This window comes from Oncorhynchus kisutch, linkage group LG14 (assembly GCF_002021735.2).
Source record: "Oncorhynchus kisutch isolate 150728-3 linkage group LG14, Okis_V2, whole genome shotgun sequence".
In the NCBI taxonomy this organism is placed as follows: Eukaryota; Metazoa; Chordata; class Actinopteri; order Salmoniformes; family Salmonidae; genus Oncorhynchus; species Oncorhynchus kisutch.
Genome location: NC_034187.2, coordinates 67,106,967 through 67,123,071, shown reverse-complemented (window position 1 = coordinate 67,123,071; position 16,105 = coordinate 67,106,967). Strand labels below are relative to the sequence as shown.

The 16,105-nt window shown below is 42.5% G+C and overlaps 2 protein-coding genes across 2 annotated transcripts in view; one reads left to right on the top strand and one right to left on the bottom strand.

Annotated features, from left to right (window-relative positions):
- Positions 1-396: 396 nt before the first annotated feature.
- cfap90 (cilia and flagella associated protein 90) lies at positions 397-7,304 on the top strand. The gene is made up of 3 exons (XM_020501861.2): positions 397-642; positions 5,484-5,600; positions 6,924-7,304. The coding sequence occupies exons 1-3, from the start codon at positions 526-528 to the stop codon at positions 7,101-7,103; spliced, it is 414 nt and encodes a 137-aa protein (XP_020357450.1). The 5' UTR covers positions 397-525; the 3' UTR covers positions 7,104-7,304.
- A 240-nt stretch (positions 7,305-7,544) lies between these two features.
- LOC109881128 (adenylate cyclase type 2) overlaps positions 7,545-16,105 on the bottom strand; it is a 76,766-nt gene continuing 68,205 nt past the window's right edge. Inside the window, exons 21-26 of the mRNA XM_031789255.1 lie at positions 14,497-14,655; positions 13,430-13,576; positions 10,532-10,639; positions 10,103-10,217; positions 9,896-10,020; positions 7,545-9,551 (exon numbers count right to left, since the gene is read on the bottom strand). Of these exons, the coding sequence (XP_031645115.1) occupies positions 9,399-9,551; positions 9,896-10,020; positions 10,103-10,217; positions 10,532-10,639; positions 13,430-13,576; positions 14,497-14,655 (807 nt within the window). The 3' untranslated portion in view covers positions 7,545-9,398. The remainder of the gene's footprint in view (positions 9,552-9,895; positions 10,021-10,102; positions 10,218-10,531; positions 10,640-13,429; positions 13,577-14,496; positions 14,656-16,105) is intronic.

The following is a 16,105-nucleotide window of genomic DNA, read 5'->3' as shown; positions in this document are numbered from 1 at the left end:
TACCTAGTCAGTTGGACAAAGGAATGCATTCAACCGAACAACCAAAACTCATTTAACCCAAACCCTCTGAATCAGAGAGGTGCGGGGAGCTGCCTTAATCCCTAAATGCCTTGCTCAAAGGCAGAACGGCAGGTTTTTCTACCTTGCCAGCTCGGGGATTCGAACCAGAGACCTATACTGTCTATTATTTTTAGAAGTTTGTTATACGCCTCATACCAGTTAGTGTGTAATACATTTTTATGGGCATTTTGTAAAGGTGCATATAGGACCATGTTGCTTTAAACTAACTCGTTCTCAGATTGATTAAATGCAGATGATGGAGAGAAAAAAAGAAAGCAAAATGTATATTATTGCGGTAATAAATGTGGCTACGCAGTCTAGGAAAGTACAGAGCTGTGTGTTCCTAGTGCGCAGTAGCACTGGATTAGTATCTTAGCAACCATAGACGCCACTGGTAGCTATTTTTTGTTTACCAAGCTAAACTAGAAAGTTCGTTTATTTATTTTTTACATAGATAGCTATAGGATGGATGTGTTACTTGAATCGAAAACAAAACCAGTTTCGACTATATCTGTGTATAGTTACATTCCACCAAGACGAACTGAACCAAAAGAGAGAACCTATTACAATAGTGACTCCAAGGTATGGATGGTTGCTACTTGCAAGCTAACGTTAGCGAACGGCTAGCTAATTTACTTAGCTAAACTAGCTAGCTAGCTAGAAAACCTATATTTCTCTCTCTCCGTCTCTCTTTCTCCGTGTGTGTGTCCCTCTCACTCTTTCTCACTCTCGAACCCCTTTGTCTCTCTCCCCCTCTCTCCTTTCTCCCAGCTAGCACAATTGGTTCCTTAGAAGTTGTGGGAATGTACCTTTTTGGTTTCCAATTGGTTTTGGGAACAAAGCCTGACTGAGAACAGAAGTGTGAAAATTTTGCCTGTTCTGGGAACGTTCATTTTATGTTGCAGGGAGGTTCTGAGAAAGTTTTATTATTGTTCTCTGGATGTTTTGCTGGGAAGTCTTCTTAATGTTCTGAGAACATACATTTTAGGTTATTTTGAGGTTTTTAAAACGTTAACTGAAATGTTCAATAAGACTGTTAGCTAATTTTCTCCCAACGTCGGACACACCCTAACTTCGTACACTCTCTAGCGGTTAGAGAATTAAATCACATCTACTCAACATTTAGATGGACTGGAAAATAACGGTACGTTTTGCGACTAAAGACACCCTTCCAGCTAGCTGACCACCGATTTTCATTGCAATTTATGTAAGTTAGGTTTTGAGAGTTTTCAAAAAACTGATATACGCTGCTCAAAAAAATAAAGGGAACACTAAAATAACACATCCTAGATCTGAATGAATGAAATAGTCTCATTAAATACTTTTTTCTTTACATAGTTGAATGTGCTGACAACAAAATCACACAAAAATGATCAATGGAAATCAAATTTATCAACCCATGGAGGTCTGGATTTGGAGTCACACTCAAAATTAAAGTGGAAAACCACATTACAGGCTGATCCAACTTTGATGTAATGTCCTTAAAACAAGTCAAAATGAGGCTCAGTAGTGTGTGGGCCTCCACGTGCCTGTATGACCTCCCTACAACGCCTGGGCATGCTCCTGATGAGGTGGCGGATGGTCTCCTGAGGGATCTCCTCCCAGACCTGGACTAAAGCATCCGGATGGAGCGAGACATTATGTCCCAGATGTGCTCAATTGGATCCAGGTCTGGGGAATGGGCGGGCCAGTCCATAGCATCAATGCCTTCCTCTTGCAGGAACTGCTGACACACTCCAGCCACATGAGGTCTAGCATTGTCTTGCATTAGGAGGAACCCAGGGCCACCCGCACCAGCATATGGTCTCACAAGGAGTCTGAAGATCTCATCTCGGTACCTAATGGCAGTCAGGCTACCTCTGGCGAGCACATGGAGGGTTGTGCAGCCCCCCCAAAGAAATGCCACCCCACACCATGACTGACCCACCGCCAAACAGGTCATGCTGGAGGATGTTGCAGGCAGCAGAACGTTCTCCATGGAGTCTCCAGACTCTGTCACATCTGTCACGTGCTCAGTGTGAACCTGCTTTCATCTGTGAAGAGCACAGGGCGCCAGTGGCGAATTTGCCAATCTTGGTGTTCTCTGGCAAATGGCAAACGTCCTGCACGTTGTTGGGCTGTAAGCACAACCCCCACCTGTGGATGTCGGGCCCTCATGCCACCCTCATGGAGTCTGTGTCTGACCGTTTGAGCAGACACATGCACATTTGTGGCTTGCTTTAGGTCATTTTGCAGGGCTCTGGCAGTGCTCCTCCTGCTCCTCCTTGCACAAAGGCGGAGGTAGCGGTCCTGCTGCTGGGTTGTTGCCCTCCTACGGCCTCCTCCACGTCTCCTGATGTACTGGCCTGTCTCCATGCTCTGGACACTACGCTGACAGACACAGCAAACCTTCTTGCCACAGCTCGCATTGATGTGCCATCCTGGATGAGCTGCACTACCTGAGCCACTTGTGTGGGTTGTAGACTCCGTCTCATGCTACCACTAGAGTGAAAGCACCGCCAGCATTCAAAAGGGACCAAAACATCAGCCAGGAAGCATAGGAACTGAGAAGTGGTCTGTGGTCACCACCTGCAGAACCACTCCTTTATTGGGGGTGTCTTGCTAATTGCCTATAATTTCCAACTGTTGTCTATTCCATTTGCACAACAGCATGTGAAATGTATTGTCAATCAGTGTTGCTTCCTAAGTGGACAGTTTGATTTCACAGAAGTGTGATTGACTTGGACTTACATTGTATTGTTTAAGTGTTCCCTTTACTTTTTTGAGCAGTGTATATACACATTTTGTGGGACACGCTGCATATTGTAAAATACGGCTGTGCGATAGACACATTTAATATACAACTTTTTACCTAAATTATTCATACTCATTTATGTTAGTATTAAACTATTAAACTGATATATCTTGCAATTGAACAAAATAGTAAGGTGGCCAATAACTGGGGACCGTATGCTGATAATACAGGATGTATTTCTTTTGCTAAACCGCTTATCAAAAAGCTGAAAATAGTAGTATTTCCACTGAAGTGTCAAACATGCTAATTGCTAACCCGTTAGCTAACATTTTTATGACACCAATAGTCACAAAACATTGATGGCTTGATCACAAGATAACACTGAAGGTAATATATTTCTTAAACGTTGTTGAATATGCCGATAATAGGGGTGTACGCTAGGTTAGTTTGGGTTAACTGTTTTGAACTCCAAGCACAGATAGGACACATGGACATTCATTTGCTTAGGCATTAATCATGCAAACAATTTTTTTTAAATATATTTTTTTATTGTGACTCGGTGTCAGTGAGCTTTCAAACCTACACAAGCTTCTGTTTTCTATCCATGGAATTTGCGCCACCAGGATGGAGCTAGCATGCCATGTTTTTTTTTTTACTCATACAAAGGGTGCATTCGTAAATAGTTTCCAGTGTGTCAGAGTGCGCTCTGAGACATTCTTAAGTTCAGAGTGTTTTCAAATTGTCTGTTCGTAAATTCAGAGTGGTTTGCGCTTGGAACGTTCAGACCGCACACTGGACACTCTAGCTTAAGAGCGTTCTAAGAGCGTTCTGACCTCACAGGCTGACCTTAGGCTGTTTTCATGTTATCAAGGGTGTTAGTGACCGTAACTGTGGTGCTGGCAACAATTTAATAAATAAAAAATTCCAACATTTACTGATACCGGTCATATTCAATGAGTGCTGCGTGTTCGGAAAATTCATCAGTTATTCTGCACTCTAGCACACTCAGATGAGTGCTCTGAAATTCGCGTAGATAGTCAGAGTAAATTACAAATGAAACCAAAGCATTTTAGTCTACTCAAAAAGACCCCATTCCAAAGTAAACAAGAACTCAATCAGATCAGGTGTGGCTAATTAGTGGGTACGGCCAACACACCTGAACACACGTAACAAGATGGAGGGTAGAGCGAGTTTTGTTGAGGTTGAGAACATAATGTTTACCAGTGGAGGCTGGCTCATAATAATGGCTGGAACAGAGCAGATGGAATAGAATCAAACATACAGACATTTGTTTGATGTATTTGATACCATTCCACTAATTCCGCTCCAGCCATTACTATGAGCCCATCCTCCCTAATTAAGGTGCCACGACTTCCTGTGATGTATATGTTTTTAAATAGCATTCTTAGAAAGTTCTTTGACGTAACTAATGTTTTTTTTATTTTTTTTATTGAAAGTTCCCACAGAAGAATGTTGTTTCTAAGAACATGAATGAGAACATTAATTTATCTAGAAACATGAGGATGTCACGGGATTCCTCCTGGGAAGGAGAGGCGGACCAAAATGCAGCGTGGTTATAGTTCATGTTTTTTAATAGAAAAACTCAACATGAACCTAATACAAAACCATAAATGTGGCAAAACCGAAACAGCCCTATCTGGTGCAACAAACACAAAGACAGGAAACAATCACCCGCAAAACCCAACACCGAACAGGCTACCTAAATATGGTTCCCAATCAGAGACAATGACTAACACCTGCCTCTGATTGAGAACCATATCAGGCCAAACACAGAAACAGACAAACTAGACACACAACATAGAATGCCCACTCAGATCACACCCTGACCAACCAAAACATAGAAACATACAAAGCAAACTATGGTCAGGGTGTGACAGAGGAAACCTGTAGGAAACGTTATGCTGAAGTACTGACATTCACACAGACGAACGTTGTTTCTTAATGTTCCCGGAACAATTTGAGAACATTACTTTCAATAGAACCATGAGGAAACCTGTAGGAAACGTTATGCTGAAGTATTGAAATTCCCACGGAAGAATTTTGTTTCAAACGTTCTCTAAACTATTTGAGAGCATTCCCAAGGTCAAACTTTCCTAGAACATAAGCAAAAATTAAATGAAATGTAATCATGTTTGAACTTTTAGGAACCGTTCTGTTTAAATAATGAAATATCAAGAAAATAACATTATTTTGTCAAGTTCCTTTAATGTGCTGAGAATGTTCCAAAGCCAAACAACTATCCTGCACCATTCCCAGAACGTTGTGGGAAGGTTGTATGCAAAATAATTATAGGACAACCACGCTCTCACCAAGCTTTAAGAGACATATGGTTCTCAGAACGTTATGTTCTAGCTGGGCTCTCTCTCCCGTCACATTTCCCTCTCTCTTCCTGACTAGTCTTGAAAACCCGACCTGAGTCAACACAGAGACGTCACTGTGTTGCCTAGGGTCAGGTTTTCAAGACGACTCCCTCACCCCCACTCTCCATCTACCACACCTTTTACTGTAACAAACATAGCTAGATGGCTAGCTACGTATATCATCACTAACGTTATATCCCACTGTCTTCCACGTCCCCCCTCTGTGTCTGTCTGTCTGTCTGTCTCTCTCTCCATCTTCCTCTCTATCACACACGCACACCAACCTATAATGATCCAATAATCCACAGGCACGGGAGGTATCCTTATACGACTGCATATACCGGCGGGCGGAGGGCTATGACAGCAAACTACACCGCGACGATAGAGAGCACTCCAACAGCAGGGGACTAGACTTGTACTCAGAGGTAACTAGCTAGCTACAGTGCCATATCTTAATTTGACCATCCTGTTTTTGCAGGAATTTTCCAGCACGGCAGGAAATGCAAATGTATTCAATGTCTAAAAAGGCTTCTAATTTACACTTCAACATTTCAGACTTGATTTGCCCAAACAAAAATGTATCAACCCCTACAAAAAAAATCTACATTTATTGTAATCCACATAATAATTTACATTCTCTGTTGCTGCAGGATTATTTTCCTGCTGTGAGAAAGTGGGTCAAATTAAGATATGGCATCTGTACAGTAACACCTGTTGCTCCTGCGCTGATCTAAGTAGGTGGTGTTAGGATTTGGGGAGGGTAAAGTGGTATAGCAGCCTCCCTGTATGCCCTGATACGGTTATTATGACCACCACTATGATGTGTACTAAAACCATAGTGTGCTATAACTTTCCTATCTATACCAAGGGGTTTGGACCTTCATGGCACAGGTGTTAGTGCACTCACTCTGAAACCAGAGTTCAAGTCCCTAGATCTCTGCCTATGACAATTCCTATCAGCTACATTTGAATAGCCCGTTATTAATCCAGACCAAATCTAGCTGTATCGTTTCACAGTAAGTTTCACCTGTTGTATTTGGCGCAAGCGACAAACAAAGTTTGATTTGATATTTTTTGTGGTTTCATGAAACTAGTCATACATTTTCCCTGTCTGTTTGACCCGCAGCAGGTGTGGCAGCATCTGCACTAGCCGACAAGCCATACGTGAACAGGTTGTTATGGGAGTAAATATAGCTAGCAGCTGGCTGTCACTGTATGCCACTGGTGGTTGTTAGCAAGGTGGAGGTTTCCCAACACTTTCTGTGCTGAAACTATGTCAGTCATTATGCTTGTCAGGTAGGAAGCAGCACCAGTGGTGGGTCTAGTTTCTGAGTCAGTGAAAGTGGAGAAGTTGACTAGCTAAGTGAGTGGACAAACAAACACACTTGTGAAGTGAATGGGCTGCACTCACTGTAGAGAGGTTTAATTACAGTAAAGTTAAGTCTTACCTTTCTGAGAGGAATTCTGCGCTCAATGACAGCCCATGGTGTGAACTGGAGGAGATCCATTTTAAACCCACAGATATGATCAACCCACCTCCAATTACAGGTATAAAACACAGATATTATGTATATAATTGTATGGGTGTAAAGTTGTGTAATGGTGTCTGGTAAGGTGTTAAACATCTAAATGATTAACCCGCTCTCCCCCTTTTCTGCTCTCTCTCATTCACCATCATCCTCTTTTCTCTCACTTTCTCCTATCTTTATTACCCTTTCAGCTCATTCCCTGTTTCTCTTCTCTTTCAGGAGTCTTCCAGACCTGCACCAGTCTTGTCCTCATCAGAGTATGGAAGACGCCTGCCTCCTGTCCTCTACAAACCTGGCAGGCAGTTTGCCCGCATCTCTCACATCCACACCGAGTTCTTCAGGAAAAACGGGATCACACGCAATTTTGAGGAGGGATACGGATCAGTGGTTCCTGTGTGAGGAAGTCCGTATTCCCAACACCAGAGATAGAGTGGGAGCAGTGAGGGAGGGAGAGTGATGGTTTTATCAATGTGAATATGTATGGGCACAACAACACACCCAACTGATACAGTCAGTGTGGTGCTGAGTAGTAACGATATTTACAGATATAGATCATTATAGAAATAGAGATATATTTAAAGAGAGATTATATATTTTAAGATAGATAAAATAAAAAAGTTTAAAAAAAGAATTATATATATATATATATATATATAGCTATATATATTATAAAATCAGATTACATATTTTAAAATACAAAGATTGTAACTATACATTATGGTCCACATGTTTGTGACATACATAATAAAGTACAATATTTGATCAAAATACCTGTTTATCAAACTACTTTGTGAAATGCAATCATAAATAGTTGACTTTCAATGACAGGAGGCACATTGGTTCACTTATATACAAATGGTTTTAATGAGTAAGAAAATGATGCCGTCAAAACATGGAAACGTTCTCCTGTTCTTGATGTAGTTTTTTGGTTTTCTTACAAAAGTCCAGTAGTTCTTGATTCCCGGCTGCTCTTGAGGTCCACGTGCATTGCTCTTTGCTTGACAGAAGCTCTGCTCCAGAGCTTAGAGATAGGTTAGCTATAGAAGGTTTGGCAAACTACTGTTCATGTTGACACCAATTTTTTTTCTCCCCATTCTGACTAAAAGTACTGTAATGATGAAAGGACTATTGGTGCCAAGATGGCTCTGACTAGAATCCTGACACATACTCTCAATATCTGTCTCTGCACTGCACGACACAACCACTCGGGCAGCCATTGAAATCCACTAAAGCTAGAAATTCCCGTTGCGCACAGATCTAGGATCAGCTTATCCTAAACACGGGGGACGGGGATGCAAAACTGACCTAAGATCAGCATTTAAGGACGACTGTAACCTATGAAGTCCAGCCACTACTGTAACCAGCTAAGGAGGGACAATGCAGGTAATACTGTATGTACAGCCGTCGGTCTGTTGTTCTAAATGTTGTCTGCCTTCTGTCTGGTTCAGATGAAGTGGTCTGGGAGTTACTGTTGTAAACAAGGAGTCTTGACAGATACGTTCTATTACAGCAGGCAGTTTTGAATGTGTTTGTGTGTGTGATTGTATAAGTCCTTGTATGTGTGTGTGTGTATGTGCTGTATTTGTGCATGCACGTATGTGTGTCGGGTTGGAACCAAAGTTATTTTCCAATTATTTAATTCTGAACAGAACCCCAATTTTTTTTCGTTCCGTTACACTGTTCCGACCAGCAAAATAAAGTTCTGAACCGGTTCAAAGCTAAAAGTACAGGTTGGTATAGTTTCTTTCGGTTCCTTTTTTAAGTACTTTACCAATCATTGTGGATAGAGCAGGCAAGCTAGTTGTTTCCATGCGTGATGGACAGGCAAGTGTAGCCTATGGCGCAAGATGCGACTGAAATTTTGTGGGTGGGAAGAGAGCAAGATAGGGTTGAGGAGGCTTGAAGCGCAGGACATCTTGTTATGACATGCATTATCTGAATTAGGTTCACATAATTATACCTAGGCGGAGCGGCTTCTATGGAGAAATATTGAATGTCCTTTGCGCTAACTAGCTAACAAGCTTGAGCTAGCTAGCTAACTGACAAGCGCCACCAGAATTAAAAACACGTCTTACCTTTTCGTAAGGTTTAATAATTTCAACGAAAAGGTGATAACCAGGCCTATAGTATTGTACTAATACAGGCAGGGAGCAGGTCTCGAACCAACGACCTTCTAGCCCGAAGTCCAGCGCACTATCGACTGTGCCGCAAAAGCATGTTCAAGCGGCAGAGTCGATATCCGCGCTTATAAACCCAGGGTTGTTATAGTATCCTTAACTAGCATTGATAAAGTTAATCCATTCTTCTCTAGCTAATAAAAATTCTCTCTCCCTAACTTCTGAATCACGCTTGTAAAGTTTTTTTTGGGGGGGGGGGGGACTAGAACAAATGCCTGGAACGTAAAATAACATTATTAACCACTTACCATGCTTTTAAAATAATGGTTTTGTTCTGGAACAGTTTGGATCACTTTCGTTCCCGGTTCCGTTTCTGTTCCTTGACAAATTTAGTTATTTACCGGTTTTTGGTTAGGTTCCCTGAACCGGTTTGAAGCCCTGATGTGTGTGCAAGTCCATTTGTGTGTATGTAAATGCATGTGTTTGTATAGTTTAAGAGTGTGCGCGCTTGCGGGTGTGTGTGTGTGCGCGCGCGCGCTTGCGGGCCTGTGTGTGTAAATTGCTCAGTGTATGATGTTCAAGGCATCACAGTCCCTTGCGACAGCGATCTGGTCATCTCTGTGTGTACGAAGAAGGTCTTGAGCTCTCCCTTCCCCTTCACATTGATGATTCCGCGACATGAACACATGTAGCCCAGCGTCAACAGGATACGACTCGTCTCCTCGGTTACCTGGAAGCAGCGAAAACACAAATCACACGTAGGCAGAAAATTCCATAGAATTCCATTTTGAACTTTTAATAGGATCTTGTGGTAAATGTAATATTTTATATTAATAACTAAAGACAATCAGGAAAGAACAATAGTCGAAGAGTGGCTTTGAGTATACTGTATAGTTCTGTATTATTATATATCTACATTTGCATAACGTCTTCTCTGTACCTGTATACCATATTCATTAACCTTTACCTAGTTCTGCAGCGACCACTAGTGGTACAAAATAAAACTGCATGCAGCTGGTATTATTTTAGCGTTACTATTAGTGTAGCTGTATTCTAAATGTATGAATTGATTACCTGTATTTTCCCCAGTACCCCAGTACTCTCCATCCGGCTGGCCACATTAACACTGTTCCCCCAGATATCATACTGAGGCTTTTGCGCTCCGATCACCCCCGCAATCACCGGACCATGGTTTATCCCTGACACAACCAGGAAGAGGGGTTAGAGGTCCCATGTAAGACAGACTGTACCAGTCTCACTCACTCACTCACTCACACATACCAACTCGTAGCCTGAAGTCATTGAAGGAGTGTTTGTTGATGACATCTAGTTTCCCGACCAAGGCGAAGGCAAACTCCATCATGGTGCCAATGTGCATGTACTGACGGTCATGCTCCTGAGAGAGAGAAAGATAGTGTAAGGAGAGAGAGAGGGGGAAGCAGAGAGAGGAAACAGAGAAATGGTAATGTAGAGAGATACGAAATAGACAGAAAAGGGCAGGAGAGAGGGGAGGAGAGGGAAGAGATGACAGGGAGTGTTGTTTAGCACCACCATACAGCTCTACACCTGGAATTCGAGGTGGGTTGATGCTGTAGCTGAGTTTGATCATTTCTGTGGGTTTAAAATCTATCTCCTCCTATTCACACCATGAACTGTCATTGAGAGGAAAAAGGTAATTTTTCCCAACAGTTATGCGTGTGTGTCATGTACCTGTGTGTATTCAGGTCCAGGTGTAGCGTTGAGCCCAGTAGCAGCCATGTAGGTGCTGCCAATAGTCTTTATCTTCTCCACCCCGCTGAATTTAGGCTTGGACAGCAGCTGTCACACAGAGAGAGAGAGGTTAGAACTTAGGCTTGGGCAGGAGCTGTCACACAGAGAGAGAGAGGTTAGAACTTAGGCTTGGGCAGGAGCTGTGTCTCTCTCGCTCTCACTCACACACACACACACACACACACACACACACACACACACACACACACACACACACACACACACACACACACACACACACACACACACACACACACACACACACACACACACACACACACAGAGAGAGAGAGAGGTTAGAACTTAGGCTTGGGCAGCAGCTGTCACACACACACACACACAGAGAGAGAGAGAGGTTAGAACTTAGGCTTGGGCAGCAGCTGTCACACACACACACAGAGAGAGAGAGAGGTTAGAACTTAGGCTTGGGCAGGAGCTGTCACACACACAGAGAGAGAGAGAGAGAGAGAGACAGAGAGAGAGAGAGAGCAGCAATCTCGAAGTGAGGATGGAAGTGAACTTCAGTAGTGATGATTTCATGAACTTATCTTCAATGAAAAGATCATGATCACAAGAAAACAAATGAAAGACTCCTCTTTGAATATGTGTATTTTTCCAAAACTCAGTTGTCCTGAATCTGCACACACACACACACACACACACACACACACACACACACACACACACACACACACACACACACACACACACACACACACACACACACACACACACACACACACACACACACACACACACACACAGAGAGAGAGAGAGGTTAGAACTTAGGCTTGGGCAGGAGCTGTCACACACACACACACAGAGAGAGAGAGAGAGAGAGAGAGAGAGAGAGAGAGAGAGCAGCAATCTCGAAGTGAGGATGGAAGTGAACTTCAGTAGTGATGATTTCATGAACTTATCTTCAATGAAAAGATCATGATCACAAGAAAACAAATGAAAGACTCCTCTTTGAATATGTGTATTTTTCCAAAACTCAGTTGTCCTGAATCTGCATAGAACTGCCAAGACTTCAGATCAATGGAGACACTTGAGTTTTTGAATCATGACACATTCACGAAAATATTCATGGCCTCTAAACCTTCCAGCTGTCTACTGGACCCTATTCCAACTAAACTAATGAAGGAGCTGCTGCCTGTGCTTGGCCCTCCTATGTTGAATTTAATAAACGGCTCTCTATTCTCCGGATGTGTACCAAACGCACTAAACGAGCCAGGAATAAAGCCTCTCCTGAAAAAGCTAAATCAGCCTATAATCGAATCTCCCATTCCTAAAAATAAATACAAAATTAAGCTGTTGCTCAGATACTCACTTCCATCTTGAAGACAAATAATGTATACATAACACTCCAGTCTGGTTTTAGACATCATAGTACTGAGTCTGTCCTCAATCACCACATTCAGAGAGATTGGTTATTGGTCTACACGGACAAGTTCTTGCCTGGTTTAGATCTGTCGGAAAGATATCAGTTTCTGATACCGTCTCTGTGGATGGTTTGTCCTCTGACAAATCAATGGTAAGTTTCAGTGTTCCTCAAGGTTCTGTTTCAGGACCAGTATTGTTTTCCCTATACACTGAGTATACAAAACATTAAGAACACCTGCTCTTTCCATGACATAGACTGAACAGCTGAATCCAGGTGAAAGCTATGATTCCTTATGTTAAATCCACTTCAATCAATTGAGATGAAGGGGGCGACACAGGCTAAAGAAGGATTTTTAAGCCTTGAGACAATTGAGACATAGATTGTGTATGTGTGCCATTCAGAGGGTGAATGGGCAAGACAAAATATTGAAATGCCTTTGAACGGGGTATGGTAGTAGGTGCCAGCCATACCGGTTTGTGCCAAGAACTGCAACGCTGTTGGGTTTTTCACACAGTTTCCTGTCTATATCAAGAATGGTCCACCACCAAAAGAACATCCAGCTAGCTTGACACTACTGTGGGAAGCATCAGAGTCAACTTGGGCCAGCATCCCTGTGGAATGCTTTCGACACCTTGTAGAGTCCATGCCCCCAAGAATTGTGTCTGTTCTGAGGGAAAAATGGGGGGTGCAACTCAATATTAAGAAGATGTTCCTAATGTTTGGTATACTCAGTGTATATGCTACCTCTTGGTGATGTCATTCGGAAACATAATTCACAACTTTCACTGCTATACAGACGACACACACATTTTCAATCAAACTTGGTGAAGCCCCAAAATTCCCTACCCTGGAAGCCTGTGTTTCAGACGTAAGGAAGTTGATGGCAACAAATGTTTTTATTTTAAAATCGGACAAAACAGAGATGCTAGTTCTAGGTCCCGAGAAACAAAGAGATCTGCTGTCGGATCTGAGAATGAATCTTGACGGTTGTACATTCATCTGAAATAAAACTGTGAAGGACCTCGGTGTTACTCTGGACCCTGATCTCTCTTTTGACAAACATATCCATCTTCTTAACATTCCAAAATCTGAAACGTTTTGTCCAAAAGATTATGCAGAAATGCTAATCCATGCTTTTGTCACTTCAGGATTAGACTACTGCAATGCTCTACTCTCTCTGGCTACGCGGATAAGGCACTAAATAAACTTCAGCTAGTGCTAAATACGGCGTATAGAATCTTGACTAGTACCAAAACAATCGATCATATTACAGTGCTATCCTCTCCACCGGCTTCCTATTAAGGCTAGGGCTGATTTCAAGGTTTTACTGCTAACATACAAAGCTTTACATGGACTTGTTCCTACCTGGTCACAATGGATGCAGGCCTCCTTATTGTTCCTACACAGATGTGTGACAGAAGTGATAAGAAACCAATGAGGACAGAGTAACTCACCTCGTCAAAGTCAGCGATGATCTCGTTGAGGAGTCTGAGACATTCCAGGCCCTCCTTGTTGACGTCTGACTCTGTGTAGAACTCCTTAAAGTCTGGGATGGAGGCGAACATCACACATACCGACTCATACGACTGGTGGTACAGATCCTAGAGAAGCAAACACACAGACACAGGTCAGTGGAATGGATCAATGCAATTCCAAAATAGGGTTAGAATGTGTGGTTCTAAAGTTAGTACTAGAATGCATTTATTTTCTGTCTTCTAGAAACACGGCCAGCCCGCTCATTATGCAGGATAAGGCGGCCACCTATGGTGGCAGATTGACGAGGGCGGCATCTTCTGAGCTAAACTGGCCAAGACGCACCTCCAACAACAACAGCACATTAACCTCACTTAATTCTGCCCAAAAACAATGAGAATTTCTCTCAACCAGTGGCATAAGGGCTTTTTAGATGAGCACGAGCCAATGTCTTTTGGACGTCTGTTTTTAGTCCTGTCCAGATGTCTTTTTTTTGTATTTTACAAACAGTAGTCTTACCACATAGATGGGTATTCATAAGTCCATTTCAGACAACACTGTAGACTACACCTCAGTAAGCACGGACCGACGCCTTTTGTTTGTATTTTTTTGGTGCAATTCCGGACCGGCTTTGATTTCCGCATCCACGGATATGTTTGGTTCAGATTTTGTCCGGTCTTGACCAGCCTTGATTTGGCCCAAACATAGAAAACTAGAAATAAAAATAAAAAAACTTTCATTCAGAACTGAACATTAACTTGAATTAAACATCTGGAAAATAAGTATTTTCAACGTCCGGAGAATATGCCTTTTCGACGTCCTAAAAAATTAAAAATACGGAAATGATTTTTCACCTTTCATTCAAAACCTAAATTGAACCTAACTTCAATGTCAGGAAAATATGTCTGCTTACTGGGACTAATCTAGTTTTGCGAGGCAAATGCGGCAGAACAGCAGGGACCAGCCCTGTCTTGAAAGAGTTCTAGAATAAGAATTAGTTTTGTTCTGAGTTCTCAAGGTTATATTCTGTGAATGGTCGCTGCCTCACCTCGTTCTTCCAGTTGCGTCCCAGGAAGTGTTCTGCGACGTGGGCAGGTAGAACGTTCTCCAGTAGAACCCTGTTGAGGTTCTCCATGGTCTCGATCTCCTCACACTCTCTCTTGAACTTGTCCCTCCACAGGAAGTCCAACCTACAGTAATATTCATTCTGTTAACAGGAGGACACAGAGACGGTAAAGATACGGTGGTCATAAAGTCAATAATAAATCATGTTATTTTACTCTCTTAAATGACTACGCTTGAGTAAAGGTTTACCAATAATAGCACCAACTATGTGATGGTCTTTTATTACTGTAAATGTAGGTGATGCCTTTTCAGGAATTTGCTGAACTTATCAAGTTGAAAGGAGACTGGTCTTGACTCACTACTCACTATACTTATGAAACGATGTAAGAGAAGAACAGAACACATGGGTCAAACACATTGTTCTCAAAGCGAAATGTATTTGAATTGTCCACTTGGAGAGTCACTGCTTCACATTCTCATAACTTTAACGACATGGAAAAATAAAATAATACTTTTGTCATTTTTCTCCCCCATAGGCCTACAATCCTCTTCCTCTCAACTATTATCTCTCTCCCATAGGCCTACAATCCTCTTCCTCTCAACTATTATCTCTCTCCCATAGGCCTACAATCCTCTTCCTCTCAACTATTATCTCTCTCCCATAGGCCTACAATCCTCTTCCTCTCAACTATTATCTCTCTCCCATAGGCCTACAATCCTCTTCCTCTCAACTATTATCTCTCTCCCATAGGCCTACAATCCTCTTCCTCTCAACTATTATCTCTCTCCCATAGGCCTACAATCCTCTTCCTCTCAACTATTATCTCTCTCCCATAGGCCTACAATCCTCTTCCTCTCAACTATTATCTCTCTCCCATAGGCCTACAATCCTCTTCCTCTCAACTATTATCTCTCTCCCATAGGCCTACAATCCTCTTCCTCTCAACTATTATCTCTCTCCCATCTCCCTCTCCCATTGAGAGAATCTAAAGGCGGAATAAGAGATTCCGTCCAAAATGGCAATCTTTTCCCAATAGTGCACCACTTTTGACAAGGTCCCTGCTCAAAACTAGTGAACTATTATAGGGATTAGGGTGCCATTTGGGATGCAAACTCTCTCACCAACTGACCCTTCAGAGCATGTTTTGTATTCATGGGAAATGAACGCTCTGGTAATAAGACACTAAAGCAGAGGATAGCAGCGTTGCTGTCTTCGCTTCAGGGAGCGCTGAACACCAGCCTGATTAGCATAAAGTAGGCGCTGGTTTCTCATTGGTTATCCACACCTGGGGGACTTCTAAACATGTCTAAATAGGTCAGCCGGGTGCCGAGATGAAGGTCAAAACGCCCCGGGGTGTGTGTGTGTGTGTGTGTGTGTGCTCTCTCTGGGTTAGACCTTATGGCTACCTGTGGGCTAGCTGCTACGTACGTGTGTGTGCGTGCACACATGCATGTGTGTGGGTGCTAGCTAGGTCATCCTTGTGAAGAGTTGAGAAGGCCTAGTAACTAGGCCAGGCAGGAACAGTGGTATTATGAGAGGCTGTTTAGTAGGCAACTAGCTAATGATGGTTAATTAATGAATCATTCATCTG